The sequence below is a fragment of the Dermatophagoides pteronyssinus genome, unplaced genomic scaffold (genome assembly GCF_027571235.1).
Source record: "Dermatophagoides pteronyssinus isolate colony J.1.1.1.1 unplaced genomic scaffold, Derpt_VIB-CSIC_2022.12 sq0005, whole genome shotgun sequence".
NCBI lineage: Eukaryota > Metazoa > Arthropoda > Arachnida > Sarcoptiformes > Pyroglyphidae > Dermatophagoides > Dermatophagoides pteronyssinus.
Window position 1 is genome coordinate 2,630,841 of NW_027461529.1, and position 21,008 is coordinate 2,651,848.

At 26.6% G+C, this 21,008-nt stretch overlaps 4 protein-coding genes across 8 annotated transcripts; 2 read left to right on the forward strand and 2 right to left on the reverse strand.

Annotated features, from left to right (window-relative positions):
• Positions 1 to 1,247: 1,247 nt before the first annotated feature.
• On the forward strand, positions 1,248 to 8,981 carry LOC113794720 (uncharacterized protein ZK1073.1-like). 3 transcript variants are annotated; one of them, XM_075820039.1, is made up of 11 exons: positions 1,248 to 1,697; positions 3,491 to 3,799; positions 3,954 to 4,014; positions 4,098 to 4,129; positions 4,245 to 4,346; positions 4,688 to 4,935; positions 5,766 to 6,028; positions 6,115 to 6,209; positions 6,507 to 6,577; positions 6,663 to 6,697; positions 7,098 to 8,981. In XM_075820039.1, exons 2-11 carry the CDS (start codon positions 3,556 to 3,558, stop codon positions 7,117 to 7,119), a joined length of 1,173 nt encoding a protein of 390 aa, XP_075676154.1. In that variant the 5' UTR covers positions 1,248 to 1,697; positions 3,491 to 3,555; the 3' UTR covers positions 7,120 to 8,981. The 3 variants fall into 3 exon arrangements, with proteins under 3 accessions (XP_075676154.1, XP_027200654.2, XP_075676155.1); XM_027344853.2 differs by lacking the exon at positions 7,098 to 8,981 and adding an exon at positions 6,829 to 7,028 and having other exon boundaries at positions 1,254 to 1,697; XM_075820040.1 differs by lacking the exon at positions 1,248 to 1,697 and adding an exon at positions 2,943 to 3,078.
• A 92-nt stretch (positions 8,982 to 9,073) lies between these two features.
• Positions 9,074 to 18,497, reverse strand: Graf (GTPase regulator associated with FAK). Of its 2 annotated transcripts, none has more exons than XM_027344836.2 (9): positions 17,890 to 18,497; positions 14,010 to 14,232; positions 13,232 to 13,854; positions 13,073 to 13,151; positions 12,091 to 12,996; positions 11,920 to 12,025; positions 11,691 to 11,850; positions 10,101 to 11,622; positions 9,074 to 10,005 (listed from the first exon to the last, which is right to left on the reverse strand). In XM_027344836.2, the coding sequence occupies exons 2-9, from the start codon at positions 14,161 to 14,163 to the stop codon at positions 9,914 to 9,916; spliced, it is 3,642 nt and encodes a 1,213-aa protein (XP_027200637.2). In that variant the 5' UTR covers positions 14,164 to 14,232; positions 17,890 to 18,497; the 3' UTR covers positions 9,074 to 9,913. The 2 variants fall into 2 exon arrangements, with proteins under 2 accessions (XP_027200637.2, XP_027200638.2); XM_027344837.2 differs by lacking the exon at positions 17,890 to 18,497 and adding an exon at positions 16,911 to 16,977.
• Positions 18,498 to 18,670: 173 nt separating this feature from the next.
• Positions 18,671 to 19,784, reverse strand: LOC113794686 (uncharacterized). Its single transcript, XM_027344814.2, has 4 exons — positions 19,656 to 19,784; positions 19,239 to 19,588; positions 18,966 to 19,178; positions 18,671 to 18,890 (listed from the first exon to the last, which is right to left on the reverse strand). The coding sequence occupies exons 2-4, from the start codon at positions 19,494 to 19,496 to the stop codon at positions 18,771 to 18,773; spliced, it is 591 nt and encodes a 196-aa protein (XP_027200615.2). The 5' UTR covers positions 19,497 to 19,588; positions 19,656 to 19,784; the 3' UTR covers positions 18,671 to 18,770.
• A 35-nt stretch (positions 19,785 to 19,819) lies between these two features.
• On the forward strand, positions 19,820 to 20,993 carry LOC113794673 (transmembrane emp24 domain-containing protein 2-like). 2 transcript variants are annotated; one of them, XM_075819915.1, is made up of 3 exons: positions 19,820 to 19,924; positions 20,104 to 20,214; positions 20,287 to 20,993. In XM_075819915.1, exons 2-3 carry the CDS (start codon positions 20,154 to 20,156, stop codon positions 20,754 to 20,756), a joined length of 531 nt encoding a protein of 176 aa, XP_075676030.1. In that variant the 5' UTR covers positions 19,820 to 19,924; positions 20,104 to 20,153; the 3' UTR covers positions 20,757 to 20,993. The 2 variants fall into 2 exon arrangements, with proteins under 2 accessions (XP_075676030.1, XP_027200602.1); XM_027344801.2 differs by having other exon boundaries at positions 19,820 to 20,214.
• Positions 20,994 to 21,008: the final 15 nt, after the last annotated feature.

Sequence of the window (21,008 nt, forward strand, 5' to 3'; positions counted from 1 at the left end):
CTATGTTTTTTCAAGAATTTGTTTTTGTCACAGAATAAAAGGTCGTCCAAAAAAAAAAAATTTCCATTATAAACAATAGAATTTCATTCATTTACGCATGATCATCATCATCATAAAAGAATAAAAGAATAAAATCACTTTGACTTTGTTCCATGTGCTATAGTAAATGTCATCATCATCAATTATATATACAGAATAAAGTAGTGGTATTTGATAATGAAGGAATTGATTCCTCCTTGGATTTTTTTTTCTGTTTATGGTGGGAGGGGGAAGAAACATTGTTGTTGTTGTTGTTGTTAAAAGTTCACCAACATTGGTCTCATGGTTTTTTTTACAATTTTTTTTGGCAACAAAATCATACGGTTTTACGGGAAAACACATGCGTATTTTTGATAATATTCAATGACGTAAAACCGGAAAAAAATACCCGAAAAAACGGGAAAAAATACCCGAAGATCATATGAAGATCGTATCCAAATTGTCCGTTTCTCTATATATTTCTTCATTTTCATTTCGCAAAAAAAAATGTTTGAATGTTAAAGTTTATTCTCGTTGATGTTTTCTGTTCAGATTTTTCATTTCGTTTTTTTTTTTTTTTTTGGTTTGACAACGACTACGACGACGAAGGCGTTTGTTTATCTGTATTCTCTCTCTCTCTCTCTCTCTCTCTCTCTCTCTGCTATATATATCTATATTACCTCATCTGAATCGATTCTATTCAATTCTGTCCAATCGATTTGTCTATAGTGCGCTATAGAATTTTGTATTTTGTATTTTGATCCGGGCAAAAATGAAATCTCTAATAACACACAAACGGACAACATTACTGACTTAACAATGATCCAAAAAGGAAGTAGCTTAAACAATAAATAGGTCGATGATGATGATGATGATGGGTGTGGAGATTGGATATAGAAAGTGAAAAAAAATGATAATTTTTTTTTTGCAAATTCTCCCCCCATTTCTTCCCCCCTAGTTGTTATTATTGAATTCAGAAGAAATGATGATGATTTGGATTGGATTACAAACCGAAGATTCTCTAATTCTATACCACTACTACTGCTGCTGCTATTACCATTTGCATAGTTTCAAATTCTGCTACTATTATTACTACCACTACCACTACCACTACTGCTATATATGATTCTTTCGATTTCAATTTTTTTTTTTTGTTTCTAACATTCGATTTGTTTTTTTTCCCTGTTTCGTTTTTTCGTTTCGTTTCGTTTTAATGAAACACGACAATAACCGAGAACTTGTTTTTTCACCGAACAATCTGAATGACAAATGAAATTTGAATGTTTTTTTTTGTTTTGAAAAAATGAAAATTTCATTTTTATTGAACTGAAATGATAATTTAAATCAAACAAAATTTGGCTCATTAAAAGAATATCAAATTGGTGTTTTGTGTTTGTTTGTTTGTTTTGGTGTTTTGTGTTTATCGTTTTCAAAGAAAATTATTTAATTTTTCATTTTTCGGTTATTATTATTCGCTATTGTTGTTTCGGTGAAAATTGAATTTTTTTTTTTTTTGAAAATTGTTTTTCTTTTTTGCTGGATTCTCGTGCTTGTGATTGTGTCTTTGTGCTTGTCTTTTTTTTGAATTGAATAACATTTGGTTTTCAGTCTTCAAATTTGTTTCTTCTTTCTTTCAAAATAATTCAATTTTTTCCATCTGTTTGTGTATGTAAACTACGGTATGTTTCTTCTTCTTTTTCCCTTTTTTCATATATCTAAGTTTCAAATTGGGTGACGACGACGACAAAAATCCATTTTAAATCCCATTACAGAAATTATATCACAGGAAAAAAACAAACGTAAACAATGCATAAGACACACATAAACACACCAGATATAGGAATATGACAATATTGTGTCCAAATACAATTAAACAACAACAGAAACTTTTTTCCGTTTTCCAATCAATCGATATCAATTCGATTGGCTGTTGTTGTTTTTCTCCTTGTACAGTACTATCATCGACCAACTTTTTTTAAAATGTTTTTCGCCATTTTTTTCCTGAATATGAATTTTACCAGATGTAAAGATTGATAGATTTTCAATCAACCAAAAAAAGAAAAATAACATTTTTAGGATTTTTTCAGTTGTTTTTTCTTTGTGAAATTTTTCAGTTCAGTTCAGTTTAGCCAAGTTCAGTATTCGACGCTATTCATCCATGTTTTGCCATTTGATTACATTATTATTATTATTCGCCTTGTTTATTCTCCCTGTAGCCTTTTTGGTGTTTTTTTTTTTCTCACATTTGATGATGTGTAGATTTTTTTTTATTTAGATTTTCCAGTGTTGTTGATGTGTTTACGTTGAATTTTCAAGCAAATATACATTCTGCATATATTTTATTCATCATTTGAATTTGAAAATAAAAAAACAAACGACGACGACGACAATAATAATAAAAACAAAAACAACAACAACGATGATGATGACAAGGACAACTTGAAAATAAAATGAACTAAACAACGAATCGAAAACAACAACAAAAACAAAAAAAAACATCAAAACATCATATAATAATTATTATAAAATCACGTATTTTCATTTCAGACAGAAAACAAGCAAATTGTATTCATATAAAAAACACTTTGTTTTTTAGTTTGTTTTTTGTTTTGATTTTGGTTCTTGTTGTTGTTTTGTTTTGTTGAATAAGAAAACAAAACAATCATCATATGACTTGATTATTAGTGAAACTTGAAAATGGATAATTTCCTTTAAGAAATTTAATGGTGGATTCGATTCAAACAAACAAACCAAAAGCGAAAAACAAAACAAAGCAAAACATCGTTATCATTATTTGTTTTGTTATTCTGTTTTCAACCATAATTCTTTCTTCTTTTGGTCATTGTTGTTGTTGTTGTTTGTGAATATTAAGAATGTCATAATCATCATTTACTGTTGCAAAAATGAATTATTCTAACAAAGAATATTATGAAAAAACAAAAATCTTCTTCTCTATTAATAATTTACAGAAAAAACAATAACAACAACAACGAAAAGAACAAAAAATTCTTACCCACCATATAGATTTATGTTTATGCTTGTTTGTTTTGTTTCTGCTGGGTAAATATATCTGACATTCTTTACTTTTTGTTGTTGTTGTTGTTGTCTATCAGTTCTGTCAATGTTTACGTGTGAAACTGAAACAAAAATAGTAAAATTTTTCAATTCGAAATCCAACCAAACAACGGCAATCATTATCTGACAAACGACATTTTTTTCACCAAAAACAACAACAACAACAACAAAAATATCAAATTGAAATTAAATCATAAAACACTAAAAACACAAAACATTGGTGATACAAGAAAAATTCTGCTTCTGTCATCATTTATTATTGGCTATATTTTTACTTCAATTCTTCAATTCTTTCAAAAAGTCCCTTTGTTGTCGTGGTTGTTGTCATTATTTTCTATTTTGTTTTTGGTTCATATTTTTAACATTTTGAATTATATATTTTTTTCTTCCCCTACAGAAAAACCAAACAACAGATTTTTCTCTTTTGTTTTTCTGGAAAAAAAGGAGAAAACATTATATAATATGGCCAATAATTTAACAACATTAGAAGAGAATAAAGAAATGGATTCAACAAAAATTTTAGCTGAAGCATGTGCTGCTGCAGCTGCAGCAGCATCCGCATCATCATCAACAAACGTATCTGTCGATGTACAATCGACAAATTCACCAACAAGTAGTGTATCACATCCACCAATACCTGTACCAACCAAAACACGTTCAATTAAAATAAATGAACAGATTGGTGATGTTCAAGTACATATTCAAGGTAAAAAATATATTTCTTTCTTTCTTTTTTTTGAACACAAGATTTACCAGGACCAAAAAAGAAAAAAAATCCATAGAATAATGAGAAAATTGCGTGTACACTTATTTTATCTGTTGAAATCATTTTTTTTTCTATTTAATTCCAAAAATGACAGGTGAATTGGATGATAAGAAAGCAATTTTTCTTACTGTACATGATATTGGATTTAATCACAGGTTAGTCTTATATCAAAATGGAAAAAAAAGAAAGAAGATCAACCTTTTTTATTATTATTTTTTCACTTTTCTTTACTAAATAGATCAATGAAAGATTTTGTCGATCTAGATTGTGGTAAGTAAACATTTTTTTTCTAAGTATATCTTTTTTGGAATCAATCAATTTTTTCTTTTCTTCTTCTTTTCTGCTTTTGTTTTTTTGTACACTAAAAACATATTATTATTTTTAGTATCAGAAATTCGTATGCGTTCTGTGTTTATTCATGTTGATGTACCGGGACAACATGATGATGCTAAAGATTTGGAACATTTTCCTACTATTCAACAAATAGGTAAGTGAAAAATAACAAACAAACAAACTAATAATGAAAATCATTCGATTGTGAAAATATTGTGTTGTTTTTTGGTGAACAACATTTCCGTTTTCATGAAAACATCCAAAAGTGGTTGTTTGTTACATTGATTTTAGTTTAATTTCCGTTAAAAATTTCTAATGTTTCTTTTCTTGTTTTCTTGTTTTCTGTTCAATTTCTATTTTCCAATTTCCGATTTTTCCGATTGATTCTTTGTGAACTTTATTTATTAATGGATATAAAATCATAATCATTTCATTCCATCTGATAATATGTGTTTTTGTGTTGTGTTGTGTGTGTGTATTGTTATGTGAAAATAGGCGAAGAAGTGCTTCTTAAAGTACTTGATGAATTAAAAATACAATTATGTGTTGGTATTGGTGATGGTGCTGGTGCTAATATATTAGCACGTTTTGGACTTGCTCATCCAGAACGTTTACTTGGTTTAGTATTAATTAATCTTGTTTCATCTGGTGTTGGTTTTCTTGAATCGATAAAGGAAAAATTTTTTTCAAAACGTCGTAGCTCACAACAATTATGTCCAGAAGAAATTGTTACAATGCATAAGGTATGTTTTTATTATTCTTTTTCAAATTCCAACCAAACCAAACAAAACAAAACTGAAATAATCCCTAGAGATCTTTATAGATAATCAGATTTGATTATTTTATTTTCCCGTTCGTTTTGTTTTTGTTTTTCCGTTTTCTGAATCAACGAAAGCAGTATATTTTACATTATAATTTGATTTTCATTATTATTTAAAAAAATGATCATTTTGAATCATCATCTTTATAATAATCTATTTCCAATTATTGTCCATTCTCTGTTTTTTTTCCTATTATTTCATTTGTTTTCTTCTGTTTGTTTTAGTCTTAGTTTAGTTGTTTTATGTAGGTATTTTTGTTTGTTCGCATAAGCGAAATAGAATCATTTTTCAAATATTCTTCGTTATTCATCGTTATTAGTAGTTGTTGTTTCTATTACATTTTCCCCCCCCCTTGATAACACTTAATTTTTTTTTGTTTCATTACAAAAAGATTATTTGTTTGTGTGTGTGTGTGTGGTTTGAAATTTTCCCTCTCTTTCTCTCGCTCTATATTTTCGTAATGATGACGCTAATCACCATTTTATTATCTTGTTTTCTTTGTTTTTTTGTTTTGTCTTTATTTGTTCATTCATTCGCATTTATCATCATATATAAAAAATTATTATTACAAACAAACAAACAAAATAATGATAATAATGGCTGAACAAATATATTTTATAAATGAGAGGTTTTTTTTCATTTATTATATTTTTTTGTTTTGTTTGTTTGTTTGGTTGTTTTTTATTTTGTCACATACGATAACTTGTTTATATTAAAAACTGTAAATGTATATTATTATAATCAAAATATAGCTTGGAAATACAGCCGGTGATGGTCTTAAATATTTGGTCGATAATTATAGTAGCCATATAAAAAAGATTAATTCAACTAATCTACATAAATTTATGTCTGCCTATATGAATCGTAAAGAAATTGTTGATCTTGGTAATTTGGATATATTATTGGTTACTGGTAATAAATCACCATTTGCTGCTGGTGTTGAACATATTTATTCTAAATGCGATAAACAAAAAACATCATTACTTAAAGTGGATAATTGTGTGGATGTTCTTAGGTAATTAATTAGCAATAACAATTTAGTTTATCATTTGTTAAAAAAATACAAATTTTTTTTTCTTAAATCAAACCAAAAATAACCAGTCAATGTCCAGAAAAATTTGCCCAAAGTCTTCTGTTGTTTGTTAAAGGATTGGGTTATTTGACTTCATTACAACTGCCCGGTATTACACATGGAGGTATGATTAAATAAAAAATAAATTAAAACAAATGAAAAAAAATATTTATTAATTTTGTTTTTGTTTTCAAATGAAAATTCGGTATTCAACCACCACCTGGATTTATATTCAATAATGGCGTATGGAAATCTATGATATTTTTATTATTGTTGTTTTGAAAATTTTTTTTGTTTGCATATCTGTATTCAATCAATGGGAAAATATTTTTTGATTATTAATAATTTTCCTCCCTTTCTCTCTGTTATTATTATCATTGTTATTTGAATTGAATATGACAAACAAACAAACAAAAAAAAGGCGATACACCGCCCAGTAAATCAAGCCTAGCTGCCATTGGACGACGTCGCACACTTTCCATGGAAGAATATGTAAGTTTTTGGCTTTGTTTTGGTTTGGTTTTAATCGGGTAATCATTGAAATCATTTTTTTTCTAATAAATCTCTATATATATAGGATATACCTCGTATGAGACGTCTATCATTGACCAAGTGAGTGTTTATCATTATTCGTTTTCTTATCCAAATTCTTATTGTCCAAAAAAAATTCCTAATTCATTTTTTCAACCAAAAAAAACTAACAAAAAAACTATCAAACTTTTTTTTTCTTCTGAAAATCCTAGAGATGCACGATAAAAATCAAATCAGAATGATGATGATGATGATGATGATGAAAAACTAATCAAGCAAAACGCCCAAGATCCCAATAATAATAATCCAAATACTTTGTTTCACACACACACACACACACATTGTTTCAATCATTCATTCTTTCTCTTTCTTTCTCTCTTCTTCTTTTTTGTTTCTCAATATTAACCAAAAACCAAAACAAAACCAATATTAATTGTACCAAACAACGAAAAAAATGATAAATTACACAACCAAAAAAAAGTCAATCGACAATATCAAAATGAATGAAAGAATGAATGAATCTGCCTCATCAATTCAATTCAATTCATTCAATAATCAATGGTCAATAATTGATACAACAACATTATTAATTAATTAATTAATTAATTATCATCAACAATCATCATCTGACATTTCAGTAATCAAATGATTTGACATTAAAAAAATTCAAACAACAACAACCGAAAAACATTGAATTAATATGTTTTTTATCATCATTATCATCATCAATATCATATATAACATCGGAAAAAGCATCGAAAATTATCGATTATCGATTATTATCTGTCAATAATATAATCAATGAACAACAAACCAAAAAAAAAAAACAAGCCATAATTCAATATGAAAACATTCACATCAATGAACATCTATATCTTGTTACATGAATAATTCAATTTGAAACCAAAATTCATTCATTCATAATCATCATATTCGAAAAACTTCAAAGACAACTGAATGAAAAACCAAACTAAAAAAACCAAAAAAACAAATGTTTTTTTTTTGGTTTGGCTAACTTTCGTAAAATATCCTACTACCATCATTGTGGCCTAAATGAAAAACAAAAAAACAAAAAAAATCATTTGTTTGTTGTGCACTTGTTAACAACGAATCGTTGTTGAAACTTTTTTTTTTTTTTTTGTTCGTTTATTACACACATCATTATAATCCACATATTATTCATTCTTTTCTTTCTTATATAGATACATTATATTCTATATTCTGTTTTTTTTTCTCTCTCTCTCTTTGTGTGTGTTTGTTTTTGATTTTTAAAGAAAATTATTATTTCAATATTCTCCGTATATCGCATATATATCAACAGCTACAGAATCTTATTATTCTAAATTATTGGATAGAATTTTTTTTTCAAACAAAAAAATCATGATAAATATTTCCTAATTATCAAACAACAACAACTTTTTTGATCATATTCAAGAAACAAAACAAGAAATTAGAAATTTTCTTCTTTTTTAAAAAAAAAAACTTTTTTGTAGTTTCGTCGTGATTTACCCATGTTCAAAATGGCTACAAAGAAAATAATAACATTATTTAAAAACGATAAATATTATTATTACTATGCTTGTTCTCTTTGAACATTTTTATTTATAAATAAACAAACAAATCAAAAAACTTTAAAGTTTGATTCATATTCTTATATATAATATCGCACACAAAAAAAACACACACTCTAACCGCCCATTATGATATAAACAAAAGTAAAAGATTATTTTGAATTACAAGTAAACCTCTCAGCAAATAATCATCAAAATAAAACGATGATTTTACTTTTAGAAGATTTTTTTCCGTTGAAATCAAACAGAATTTTTACGAATTTTTTTTCTTCTTTCTTTGTTCAATTTGTTAATTTCGTATTTTGATTTTTATGTTTATTTTTTTTTGTTTCTCTCTTTTTGTTGTCTTGGATTTTAATTGTAAATTGATTGATCATTCTATCGATCGATCGATCGATCGATCGATTTGATTGATTCGATTCGATTAATCATTTATTTTAAATGTAGTTATTCTTTTATCATGTTTGTTTAATTTTCTGTTCTGTTTTCTGTTTTGTTTTGTTTTACTGTTTGTTCATCAGAGAAAAAAAAATTTCATAGCCATTATTATTATTATTGTTGTGTTATCATCAGACCTGACAAATTCGAATAAAAAAAAACACAGAAACCGCACACACAACACACACACACAGCAACATTACCCAAAGAATTCATTATCAATCTATTATCAATGATTGATTGATTGATTGATTAATGAATAAAATTATTATAATTATAATTATTATTGATACTATTGATTCTATATTTAATGATTATTGATTAAAAATTCGAATATAAATTGCACAAACCAAAAATCTATTAATCGATTAATTTGTTACTTGATTTGAAATGCGCGCATGCGCGAAAGTTCAAAAAAAATTACCTTAAATCAAATTTTGATTCAAAATATTAAAAAATGCATTTATTTTAAAGAAGAGAAAGAAAAAATATATATTTGATTCGATTTATGGAGGGTTAACATATGTGGCAAAGAAATTTTACAATAATTTCTCTGTGTGTTTGGTGTTTGACTTAGCGTATAACTTATAATAAAAATATTATAATTAAACAAATGAATGAATGAATTTTAACAAAGTAAGTAATAATCAAAGTGTTTGTTTATAAGATTGTTATTTTGGCAAAAAAAATGGAAAGTAAGTGAAAAAATGGACAAAGAATCATCGATGTGAACCGTAAAATATTTGGAAACTTTAAAAAAAATTGTTAATCAAATGTTTGAGATCAAACAAAATACACACACACAAACACTAAGATTCGACGTTTATCCGATGGTTACATCAAGTTTTTTTTTTTAATTAAAAAAAATTATGGCAATAAAATGGAATTGAATAAGATTAAAAGAAGAAGAAAATGACAAGAAATGAAAAATTCTGGATAAAAATAACGGAAAAAAATAGAATGGAATAGACAAAATCTCAAGTAGATTTTCATTATTATTATTAATCGAATGGCCAAAGTAAATTTATAAAGTAAAGTAAAGTTTGAAAAATAATAATAATAATAAAATATTTATATTTTGGATGGCTGAATATAGGGTTTGCAGAATCCAAAATCGAAAAAATCGAAATTGATGTTTGTTGATTTAATGATTTTGTTTGATTCTCTGTGTCTGTCCACAATGTTTGATTTTCTATTTTGGCTGAATATAATTGATTTTTTGTTTTCAATGAAAATCTATTGTTTTGTTTTCTTTCAACAGAGAGAGACAGAGAAAAAATTCAATCAATCAATCAATATATTCCACATAATTCAATGGTATAAGACCGGTTTTTCCATTCAATGTGCCTTCAAGCCATCCTGGTTCTCTTGATGGGCGAACTGTCAAATAAATAAATAATGAAAAAAAAGAGAAAGAAGAAATTTAGTGTCAAAAAAAAAAAAAGAGTCAAACAAAGAAAAAAATTTGTCAATACCATTAGTAATGATCATATTTGGTTGAAATGATAGTTCACAATCAGTACCACCAATACAAACATAACGGGTTCGTACTGTTCTACCAATAATCGATGATTGTTGTTGTTGTTGTTGTTGTGGTGATGATGATGATAATGATGATGATGATGGTTGTTGATTTGAAATACTTGCATATATTGATTTGTTTGGCTGTTGTTGTTGTTGTTGATGATGATGGGAATGATTTACACCACTACTACTATTAGTACTACCATATAATTCATTGATTGGATCGGTTAATGTTGAACCAGTTTGATCAACAATGATTGGATTTCTATTCATTGCTATAGCTGATGATGTTGTTGTTGTTGTCGATTTGATTATTGTTGTTGTTGTTGTTGTTGCCGGTGGCAATTTAAATGAAAATTGTGAATGTTCGGGTGTTGATGGTAATGATGTTGATGAAGATGATGAAAAATTTACCGGTCTTGATGATGGATGTTGTTGTTGTAATGATTGTACATTCTGTAATGATATTAAACCACTTTGCATAGACAAAGATTCATTTATTATTGGACTAAAATTATTTTTCGGTGTTGTTGTTGATGATGATTCTAATTTTGTTTCATTATAATCTGAACGTAATAGATTTGTATAATTTGAATTTGGTGCCATTATACCAATACTAGTCATTGGTCGATTATAAATTAAATTGGAATTTAATCCGATTGGATTTTTTTTCTCACCACCACCACCACCAGTTAATAATGCTGTTGTTAATTCATTATTATAATGTAAATTTTGATAAGAAATTGATGGCTGTAATAATTGATTGGAATTTGTACGAATTTGTCCATAAATCGAATTGGATGGAATTTGTTTAAAAAACATTTGTTGTTGTTGTTGCTGTTGATGTGATTGTGAATAATAATATTGTTGTTGTTGTAATGTATTATTATTATTATTATTGGCTATTGTTGAAAATGTTGTTGTCGATCCTAATGATGGTGATGGTGATGATGATGATGATAATGAAAGATGTAATGCACGACGTGATACCGACGTGTTATTATTAATACAATTTGTTTGCTGTTGTTGTTGTTGTTGAAATTGAAAATTTGGATAAGTAGAATAATTAATTCCGGAAAATTGTTTTAAATGTTGTTGTATATTTAAACCATTCATATTTTGGCCAAACAAATTATTATTTGTATACATTAATCTTGATTTGGATTGTATATTTGCCATATGTAATTGATCTTGACTATTACTTCGACAAATATCTGTTGATTGTTGATTTAATGATGGTGGTAATAAACGATTATTATTATTATTATTATTATTTAATAATGGAGTTTCATAAATTGTTTTGGCATAATGTTGATATTGTTGTTGTTGTTGGCTAATTGGTACATTTGGCAATGGACGTTGTTGTATTTGACTATTTGACAAATAACAATTTGTATTCATTGTTGAAGGAAAATAATTGATTGTTGGAATTTGTTCTTGTTCTGATATTTGTATTGGTTTGGTTAGAAAAAGCTATATTTTATAAAAAATCAAAAATTTAGTTAGAAAAAGTCAAAATCGAAACAAAAAAATCCAAATACTTTTTCATAATTTTCAATCAATAATTCGGCAATAACATTTACAAATTTTATATCCATTATTGCAGCAACAGATTCTTCAGCTGTACGTAATAATGTTGGACCAAAACAAACACCAAGATTTGATGATGTCATTAGATTTTTATCATGTAATTTGGCAACTCTAGTTTATAAATTTGAAAGAAAAATATTATTATTCAATAGAAACAAAGAAGGAAAACAAAAAACATACTTTTGAAGATGTTCAATAAGAATTTTAAGCACCTTAAAATTAATCGGTGGTAAACGATGAACAAGTTGATGTATTTTTTCAATACGTAAAGCTCGATTTTCTAATTCTAAGGAATTTACAAAAAATGTAAAAATAAGTACAAAAAATCACATAATAATACAAAATACATACTTGCAGCTGTTATAAATGAATTATGTAATTTAAATGTCATAATTGGTTCATTTATATTACGTAAATAATTTTTTAAAGCACTTGTTAATGTTTTTGTTTCAAATTCATCCGAATCAATATTAAAATTTGGTAATAAATCAATATTATCATCATCAACATCATCATTATCATTAGTATTTTGTTCTGTAATATTTTCATTCGATTGTTTTGATTTTATAAACATATCCATTAATGTACGTACACGACTTGCAACACCAACCATACGATAAATACCTTTTTGATCTAAACCATGTAATTCAATTGTTTTTATACATTTTTTTATAAACCAATAACCATTAATATCTAATTGATATGTTTCATTTGTATGATTATCAATAATATTAATATTATTTTTCATATTATCATTATTATTTGATTTATTTGTATTTTGTTTATTTGATTTTTGATTATTTATATTTACTGGATATGGATCACGTGCATTTAATGTTTCAAGCCAATATTTATAATCTTCTTCAGATATTGATTGAAATGTATAAATAACAAATTGTTGTGATGATAAATCATTTGTTGTTGTTGTTGTTGTTGATGATGAATTTATTAAATTTATAGAATGTTTTTGGCCAACCGCATTATTATTACTGATTCCATTATTATTATTACTACCATTTGTTGTTATAGAATGACCAGAATGATGATTAGAATTTGATGATAAATCAGTTTGTGCAACAATATCAAAACAAAAACGTCTATCAATTGTATCTTGATTTCTTTTTATACATTCTTTAACAATAATTTCATCTGTTGATATAATTTTACCAGTTGTTTGTGTATATTGTATTAATTTTAAATGTTTATTTTGTTTATTATATTTACAAAAATGTTTTGTCCATGAGGTAGTGAATGCTTCTGTTGAAATTTTTTTTATAAAAAAAATTATTAATTTTAAATTTTAAAAATGATAATAATAATAAGAAATACAAACTTTTTTCCATTAAAAATAGATAACCTTGACGGGTAAATGTTTTCTGTAATGAACATGAATCTTGAAATTTTTGTCGAAACTTGATTGATAGATAATGAAAAACAAAACAAATGAATTAACCGCAAACAAACAAAACAAACCAAAAAAATGATAGCTTACTTTTTCCTGATTATCAAGCATTTTTTTACGTAATGATTTTGTTTCTTCTTGTGTCATATTAAAATTATTTCTTGTACGTTGTAAACGCATTTGTAATTCCATTTTAACTGAATAAAAATCCGTTGCAATTTCATGTCCTTGATGATAAAATGTTAACCAACCAAGCATAAAACTAAGTACTGTTTCAACAAATTCAAATTTTTTTCTTTCATTTACTTCTTGTAATTTTAAAACATATTCAGACATTGCTTTAAAAAAATGTTGTTGTTCCATTGAATTATTAGCATCAGCTTCCCATAATTGTGTTTCACTTTTTTTTACCGATAAATTTAAATAACGTTCTAAATTTTGACAATATTTTGCTGTTTCTTTTTCAAATTTTTTTTTCGCTTCTTTTGCACTACCAATTTGATCACGACGAAATCTTTCAATTGGTTCAAGAAATGCTTCATCAGCTTTTTCCAATAACCGGTCACGTTCATCTTCGATTGTTGATAAAAGACGTGCAAAATCTTTAAATGAATTTGCAATAATCATTTCATCATCGGTTTGTGAATTACCGATACATTCAAAATTGAAATTATTTAATGTATCGGATAATGTACGTTGGGCACGGCTTAAATCTAGATTGAAAACAACAACAACAACAAAATATTAAAATAAAAATAAAAAGGAAAAAACATATTCGGTGAACATGAATAAAAAACATGTAAAAAAAATTTCCAGAATTTTCCAGAATATTTTTTTAAAAAAATAAAATAAAATAAATAATACATACTTCGAGCAGCAGCTATTAAATCTTTAATATCTTTTATTAAATGTTTTATAGCCGTATTAGTTAAATCTAATTCACGTTCATGTGCTTGTAATGTTTCACGAAAAAATGGCGAATCAGTTAGGCCATCAGTAAATTCTAATGGTAATAAACCCATTATTATTGATTAATGTTGATTATGTCTAATTTTGATTATCGAATTGTGATCAATAAATTTTCAGCAAATCTAAATAACAAACAAAAAATACAAAATGGGATGAGTAAAATGGATTTTTAGTATATAAAAAAAAATTATTATTAAAAACAACAATCAATGTAATGACATTATAACAACAACAACCAAAAAATCGATTTAAAAAACACACAATCTCATTACTGATTTTCATTGTTATTGTTATTGGTTTTTTTTCAAATTGATTATTATCATCATCATCATTAATTTAATTGGCAGAACAACAACAAAAGAACATTATGGAAAAGCGATTGTCATATGTGACATATGGGCAATAGAAAATCGAAAGAAGGAAAAAAATCAAATTAAAATTGGATTTTCCAATGGAATCAGAATTTATTATTCGTAATTTTTCGTATATTGACCATATATTTAAACACACAGCAGAAACAAACAACGAAAACAAAAATTCAATTTAAACGAAAAATTCTCTCTCGGTGTGTAAATATTAATTACCCGAAGGAAAAAAAACAAGATAAACGCCTATGTGTCTTGTGTAATATCAAAAACAAACAAAAATTTCATCATAAAAAGTAGGGTGTTTTTCATGAGTTTCCAAATTCAATTTTCCAAACAGAAAATTGCCCGAAACCAACCAAAAAAAAAAAAAAAGTTCAAAAGGTTAAATCCTAAAAAACTTAGCAAAACCCAAAATACAGCCGACAATTTTCGGTTGATAAACAAACATTACATAAACCCTGAATAACCTTCAATCCTCGTAGATGGAGAGAAAAAAATTGGAAAAGGAGAAAATTTCATCCGAAAAAAACAAAACAACAACAGGATATGGTTACATCAACCAAAAAAGAAAAGATTGATTCGTTTCACCTTTATTTTTTTACCAAAAACAAAAGCAAAACAAACATTTAAAAACAGAAAAAATATCAACTTTTCATGGATCATAAATAACCAAAAAACCAAAAAACAAGACAAAATTTTCACCAGAAAAAATTCCTCTTTTTCGCTGTTGACCACCATATGTAACGAGAAAAAAGAAAATTGCCATCATTCATTCATTCATTCATTCGAAAAACAGCTAATATAAAATTCATTATGTTGTTTTCACAATTGGTTTGCTGGTTCAGTATATAAACAAAACACACACACACATTTTTTGTTGATTGGCTGATTGATTGATGGATTCTCTCTCTGGCTTTGCTTTCACTATATTTGAATTTTTAATCAAAACAAAAAAAAAATTCTTAAACAATTGAGAGGCGAGAATCGAGCGAACGAAGAAAAATGCATTGATCAACAAACCATGTCTTACATTCTGTTAACATAAACAAAAAACAAAAAATCAAAATTTTCAATACAGATTTTATTGGCTAAACTTTTGGTTAATCATCATCATGTTTGTTTGCTGTCCATCACACCAAATGATGAATAGAATGACAAACAGGGCCTAGGGTTCTTCTGGCATCGAAAACCAATCAAATAATTTCATGTTCAGAATATGTTTTGGTTGTTGCTCGTAAACAAAATTAATTACAAATTCGGAAATTAATTTCCGTTATTCATTTTTTTTTTCATTATGGAAAATTGATTTATAATGAAAAAAACAAAAATTTGATGATTTGGGGATGATAAAATACCAATATTGGTAGTCGTCGTCGTTGTCAAATGTAATCAATGTGGGAAAGTGTTGAAATAAAAATTGAAAAGAATTTCACCATTTTCAGAAGAGGAATGTTTTGTTGATTTAACACTCAATCAATATGATTCATAGGAATCAACAAAAAAACAACTTCAAATGAGCAATGTTTTTTTTTTTCATTTGAAAATTTCAAAATTTTTCAATTTTTTCTTTCAATCTGCTTAACAACATTGACAAATATTTTTGTCAAATGCCGATTGTTTGAATGAAAATTTTCAACAAAAAAATAGATTAACATCATCTAATGAAATGAAAAGAATGCAACAAAATAACGGAAAAGAAAATGTTGATTTGAAAGGTATTTTTTTATTTCAAACAAACAAAAAAAAGAACACCCTATAATTTGTTAACTAGGATACAAAAAATTTTTTTTACTTAAAATCCAAATTGATAAACAAAAAACAAAACAAAAAACAATGATAAAATCGACGATTTTTTTCCTCTATACTGATATGATGATTATAATCAAAGGAAAAAACATACAGACCAAAAATCCATTGGATTTGCTGTTGTTGTGGATGAATCAGACAAACAAACAAACAGAGAAAAAAATAGTATACATCGATAAATATAGTGACAAATTTGACAACAACAAAACGAAAGAAATGAGGATAAATGCCGTCACACAAACACACACAAGGGATTTGAACAAAGCTGAAGAAAATGTCCAAAAAACAAACGAAACAAAATCCGGAAAATAAAATTGAGAACAAAACAAAACGAGAAACAAAAATCCAATCACAATCGATCACGCAAATCGATAATAATGATGATGATAAACCAAACGATCGTTAATCAATGAAAAGAGAGAGAGAGAAAGAGAAAATCTGAATTGAGGATTTGACAAAATGACAAAACAGAAAAACAAAAAAATCAAAACAAAACAGAATTTGCTGGTTGACAAACTAAAATATGACAAACTAAAGTCGAAATAGTTGTTTTTTTTTCTTTTAAAAAAATGTGATTAAAATAGTCGAATTAATTACAAAAAAAAACAAACAATAATGACATTTACCTGAATTTGATTCAAAACAAAAAACAAACAAATTTTTAAAAATCATTAACACGTTGGCACACTGATGAGTGAATGATAAAAAATAAAAAATAAAATAAATAAATGATATGACCCGAAGAAACACAAAAAACAAAACAAGAAAACAAAAAGATTGTCGAAATGATTTTATCATTCAGTGCGTGATTCTCTTTTGATTTGGAAATAGAAAAACAATGTTAAAAATTATCGGATTTCTTTGGTATCTCTATGTTTGGTGTGTAGAAATAGCGATAGATAGAATGAGAGAATGTTTGTGACATTTTGATTCATTAAATGTTTTTGTTTTTGACATTCAAGAATTGCCTTGTATTCATATTCAAATTTTCAAACCCGATGATGATGAAATTGTTGTTTTGTTTTAAATTTTTCATTAACTCTTCATTACTACAAATTAATTAATAATAATAATGATGATTTTCATCAAAATGATGAATGTTATTCAGTTATTAAATTAATGCTTATTGTTTGATTACAAAATTAATTAATTTCGAGTTAATGAGAGGAGGGGGGCGAAAAACTTTCATTAATGAAACACAGAGAAAAAACCGAATTGATTCAATTACGTCATCGATAGAAAGAAAAATTCTTCAAAAAAAATCTGGTGGTGACTGGTTGATTGATTAACCAAGGACTAGCACTATAGGGTATACTTTTTTGCGAGCAAAAATCCCAAACAAAAAAAATACAGATAAATCACTGGACAAAAATGAAAAATTTCATCATTTTTTCCCCCGAAAAAAATGAAAAATGAAAAAATAACACTGAGCACCACACTAAACATCAAACAAACAAAAATATGTGGCAAACTAAACTAAACAACGAACAAATGTGAAAATATATGCAACGAGAACGATTGATAGAAACGGAAAAATATATCTTGATTATTATCGGAATCAAATATATAAAGCTTTACTTTTCGATATTTTTCATTCGCACTTACCCAGTATAACGAGAGAGGGAGAGAGAGAGAGGTTTATTTTTTTTTCTTGTTAATAATGATGATGACCACCATTCGAAGAAAATCATACATACATACTCACTCAAAAAGAGAGAAAAAGATACGCTTGTTGTTGTTCTTATGTGTCGATAATGATGATGATGTTTGCTTGTTTGATGTTTGGCAACTAGTTCTAGGTTCTATTTTTTCTTATGTACATGGTTACCGAAAGAAGAAGAAGACAAGAAAAAAATGCGTGGCATGGTGGTTGATCCAACATACTTTCTGTATGTGTGTGTGTTTAGTCTATGTAAGTAAATGATGATCACCGTAGTTTCTTCAAAATGATGATGATGATGATGGAAAAAAAAACAAGTTGCGCTAGCTATATAGATTCATTCCAAATGATGATGATGATGAAAGAAAAGAATGCGAAAACAAGGATAAATATAACTATAGTGATGATTATTTTTTCTGTTTTCGTTTCGTTTCAAGTCAGGTTAAGTCTCTCTCTCTTCTTATTTCTCCAATTGGATCATTTCGAACGAACGAACGAACGAACATCAACAATAGAATTTCTTTTCATAAGTTGGAGCCAAAACAACTAAACGACTATTCAGTTTTTTAGTTTTAGTTTTAGTTTTCTCTGTGTAAAAAATGTATATAGTTAAATTTATTAACAGATTTTTATACCACTACTACTGTTAGTTAGTATACTACTACCTACTAAAATAAGTTGAAATGAACTATTTTTCAAAAAAAAATAGTCAAAAATCAAAGAAAATAGTTTAAAAAAAAATTTATTTAGTCAAAAATTGAAATTAGTCATTTTTAAAATAGTCAAAAAAACCAATCCGATTTAAATATCAAAATGATGAATCGAATCAGAATTTTGTTCGATTATGATTATCGACGATAATTTTATCAACCAAAACATTGTTTTTATTGGTATTATCGTTGTAGTTGTTGTCATTAATCATTTTCAATCGATTTGTACAATCATTCTGTAATAATTGAATTTTAAAAAAAAATTTAAAATGAAAAACAGGATTTTGATAATTGATTTTTTTAGTTTTTACCATAATTTGTTCGGCCAACATTACAAATGAATCACGATTCATTTGTAATAATAATTGTAAACGAAACCAAATTGTAAAATTTTTTGGTTGTAACCAACATTTTAATAATGAATCAATTACAAATTGATTACAAATATTCCATTTTGGTTGTAATGAATATTGATAAATACATTGTTGATTGATACGATCAAATTCATTGGGAAATATATCAGGCTATAAAGGAGAAAGAAAAATTAATTTTTTTTTCATTAAATCAACGGAAAAAAAATTTACCGGAATAAAATTAGCACGAATCAAATGTGGACGTGCACATTGATTAAACGTTGTGAAAAATTGTTCAATCGAAATTGATTGTTGATTTTCTTTGTTGATATTGAAACATTGTTGTTGATATAATTGTAATAATCGTTGTTGTTGTCGATATAATCGTTGATCATTGATTTGATTAACATTTTTACCATTAGATGATACTGTTACTATTAGAATATTAATGATAATTACAATTATTTGTAACGAATCGATAATTTCCATTTTGTTTCTTCGATTAATTTCATTTTGCAGAATATCGCCATTTTTATATCAAGGAAATGCGATTCAGAATGATCTGTGTCAGCCAAATGTGCCTGTATAAACATTTGATTTTATAAAAAGAAAATGAAATTTTCATATTCAAATATTTAAACAGCTTACCTTTTGAACAAAAAAAATTTTTTTTTCAAATAAAAAGTGAAAATTCATTTCAAAACAAACAAAACATAATGGTAAATTTCCCGAGAAATTTTACAAAAAAAAATTTTGAGTAAAGAAATTTTCTGAGAAATCGAATCAAAATCGAAAATCTCATCGAACACACACATCACACATAACATTGTTGACGTGACGTGTCTTCGGCCAAAAAATACCGACAAAAAACGAAAACGAAAAAAGTCAAAATTTTCAAACGAAAAGATTAATCACCGGTATTGTCTGAAAATCCGAACTAATCTAATCAATAATAATTACCGTTTGTTTGTTAAATATAAATCGAAAATGATGATGACGAATCTAACCATATTCAAATCGAAATCTATCGCTATTTGGGCTCTAATTTCTATTTGTTGTTTTGTAAATATTGTTCATTCATATTTTCTTGTGATAGATGCACATGGTGAAGAATGTTTTTTTGAACGTGTTGCATCCGGTACTAAAATGGGATTAACATTTGAAGTTGTTGAAGGTGGTTTTCTTGATCTTGATCTTTCCATTGTTGGTATGTTTTGATGATGTTTTTTGATAGCGAAAAAAAATGACTGAAATTTTTTGTTTCTTTGATTTTTAAAAGGTCCTGATCATAAAGAAATTCATCATGAAGAACGTGTATCAAGTGGAAAATATACATTTGCTGCACATATGGATGGTGATTATCAATATTGTTTTGGTAATAAAATGTCATCAATGACACCAAAAGTAGTAATGTTTTCAATGGATGTTGAAGAAAAAGCTAAACTTGATACAAAAGATGGTCAACATCATGATTCATTAGCATCAGCATCAGGTTCATCAGGATCATCAAATACAAATGATCATAATAAATTAGAAGAAATGGTTAAAGAATTAACAAGTGGTCTTTCATCAGTAAAACATGAACAAGAATATATGACTGTAAGGGATCGTATTCATCGTCAAATTAATGATTCAACAAATTCACGTGTATTATTATGGGCTTGTTTTGAAGCATTATTATTGGTTGCAATTACATTGGGACAAGTGTTCTATTTGAAACGTTTTTTCGAAGTCAGAAGAGTTGTTTAACAGCGGAAATATATTATTCATCATATAAACCAACCAACTTAACCATTCATAATTTTCATTTCAAAATCAAATCAAATCAATCAATTTCTTATTTTTTTTTTTTTTTAAATGATCGGTTTTTCCTTTTAGTGTTTATATTATTAATTACACACACACGACACTCATTTTCTTTTCATTTTTCAAAAAACAAAGAATTTTTCTTTTTTCAATGAATAAAAAAAATGTCATTTTTTTTAATTACTAATTATTCAT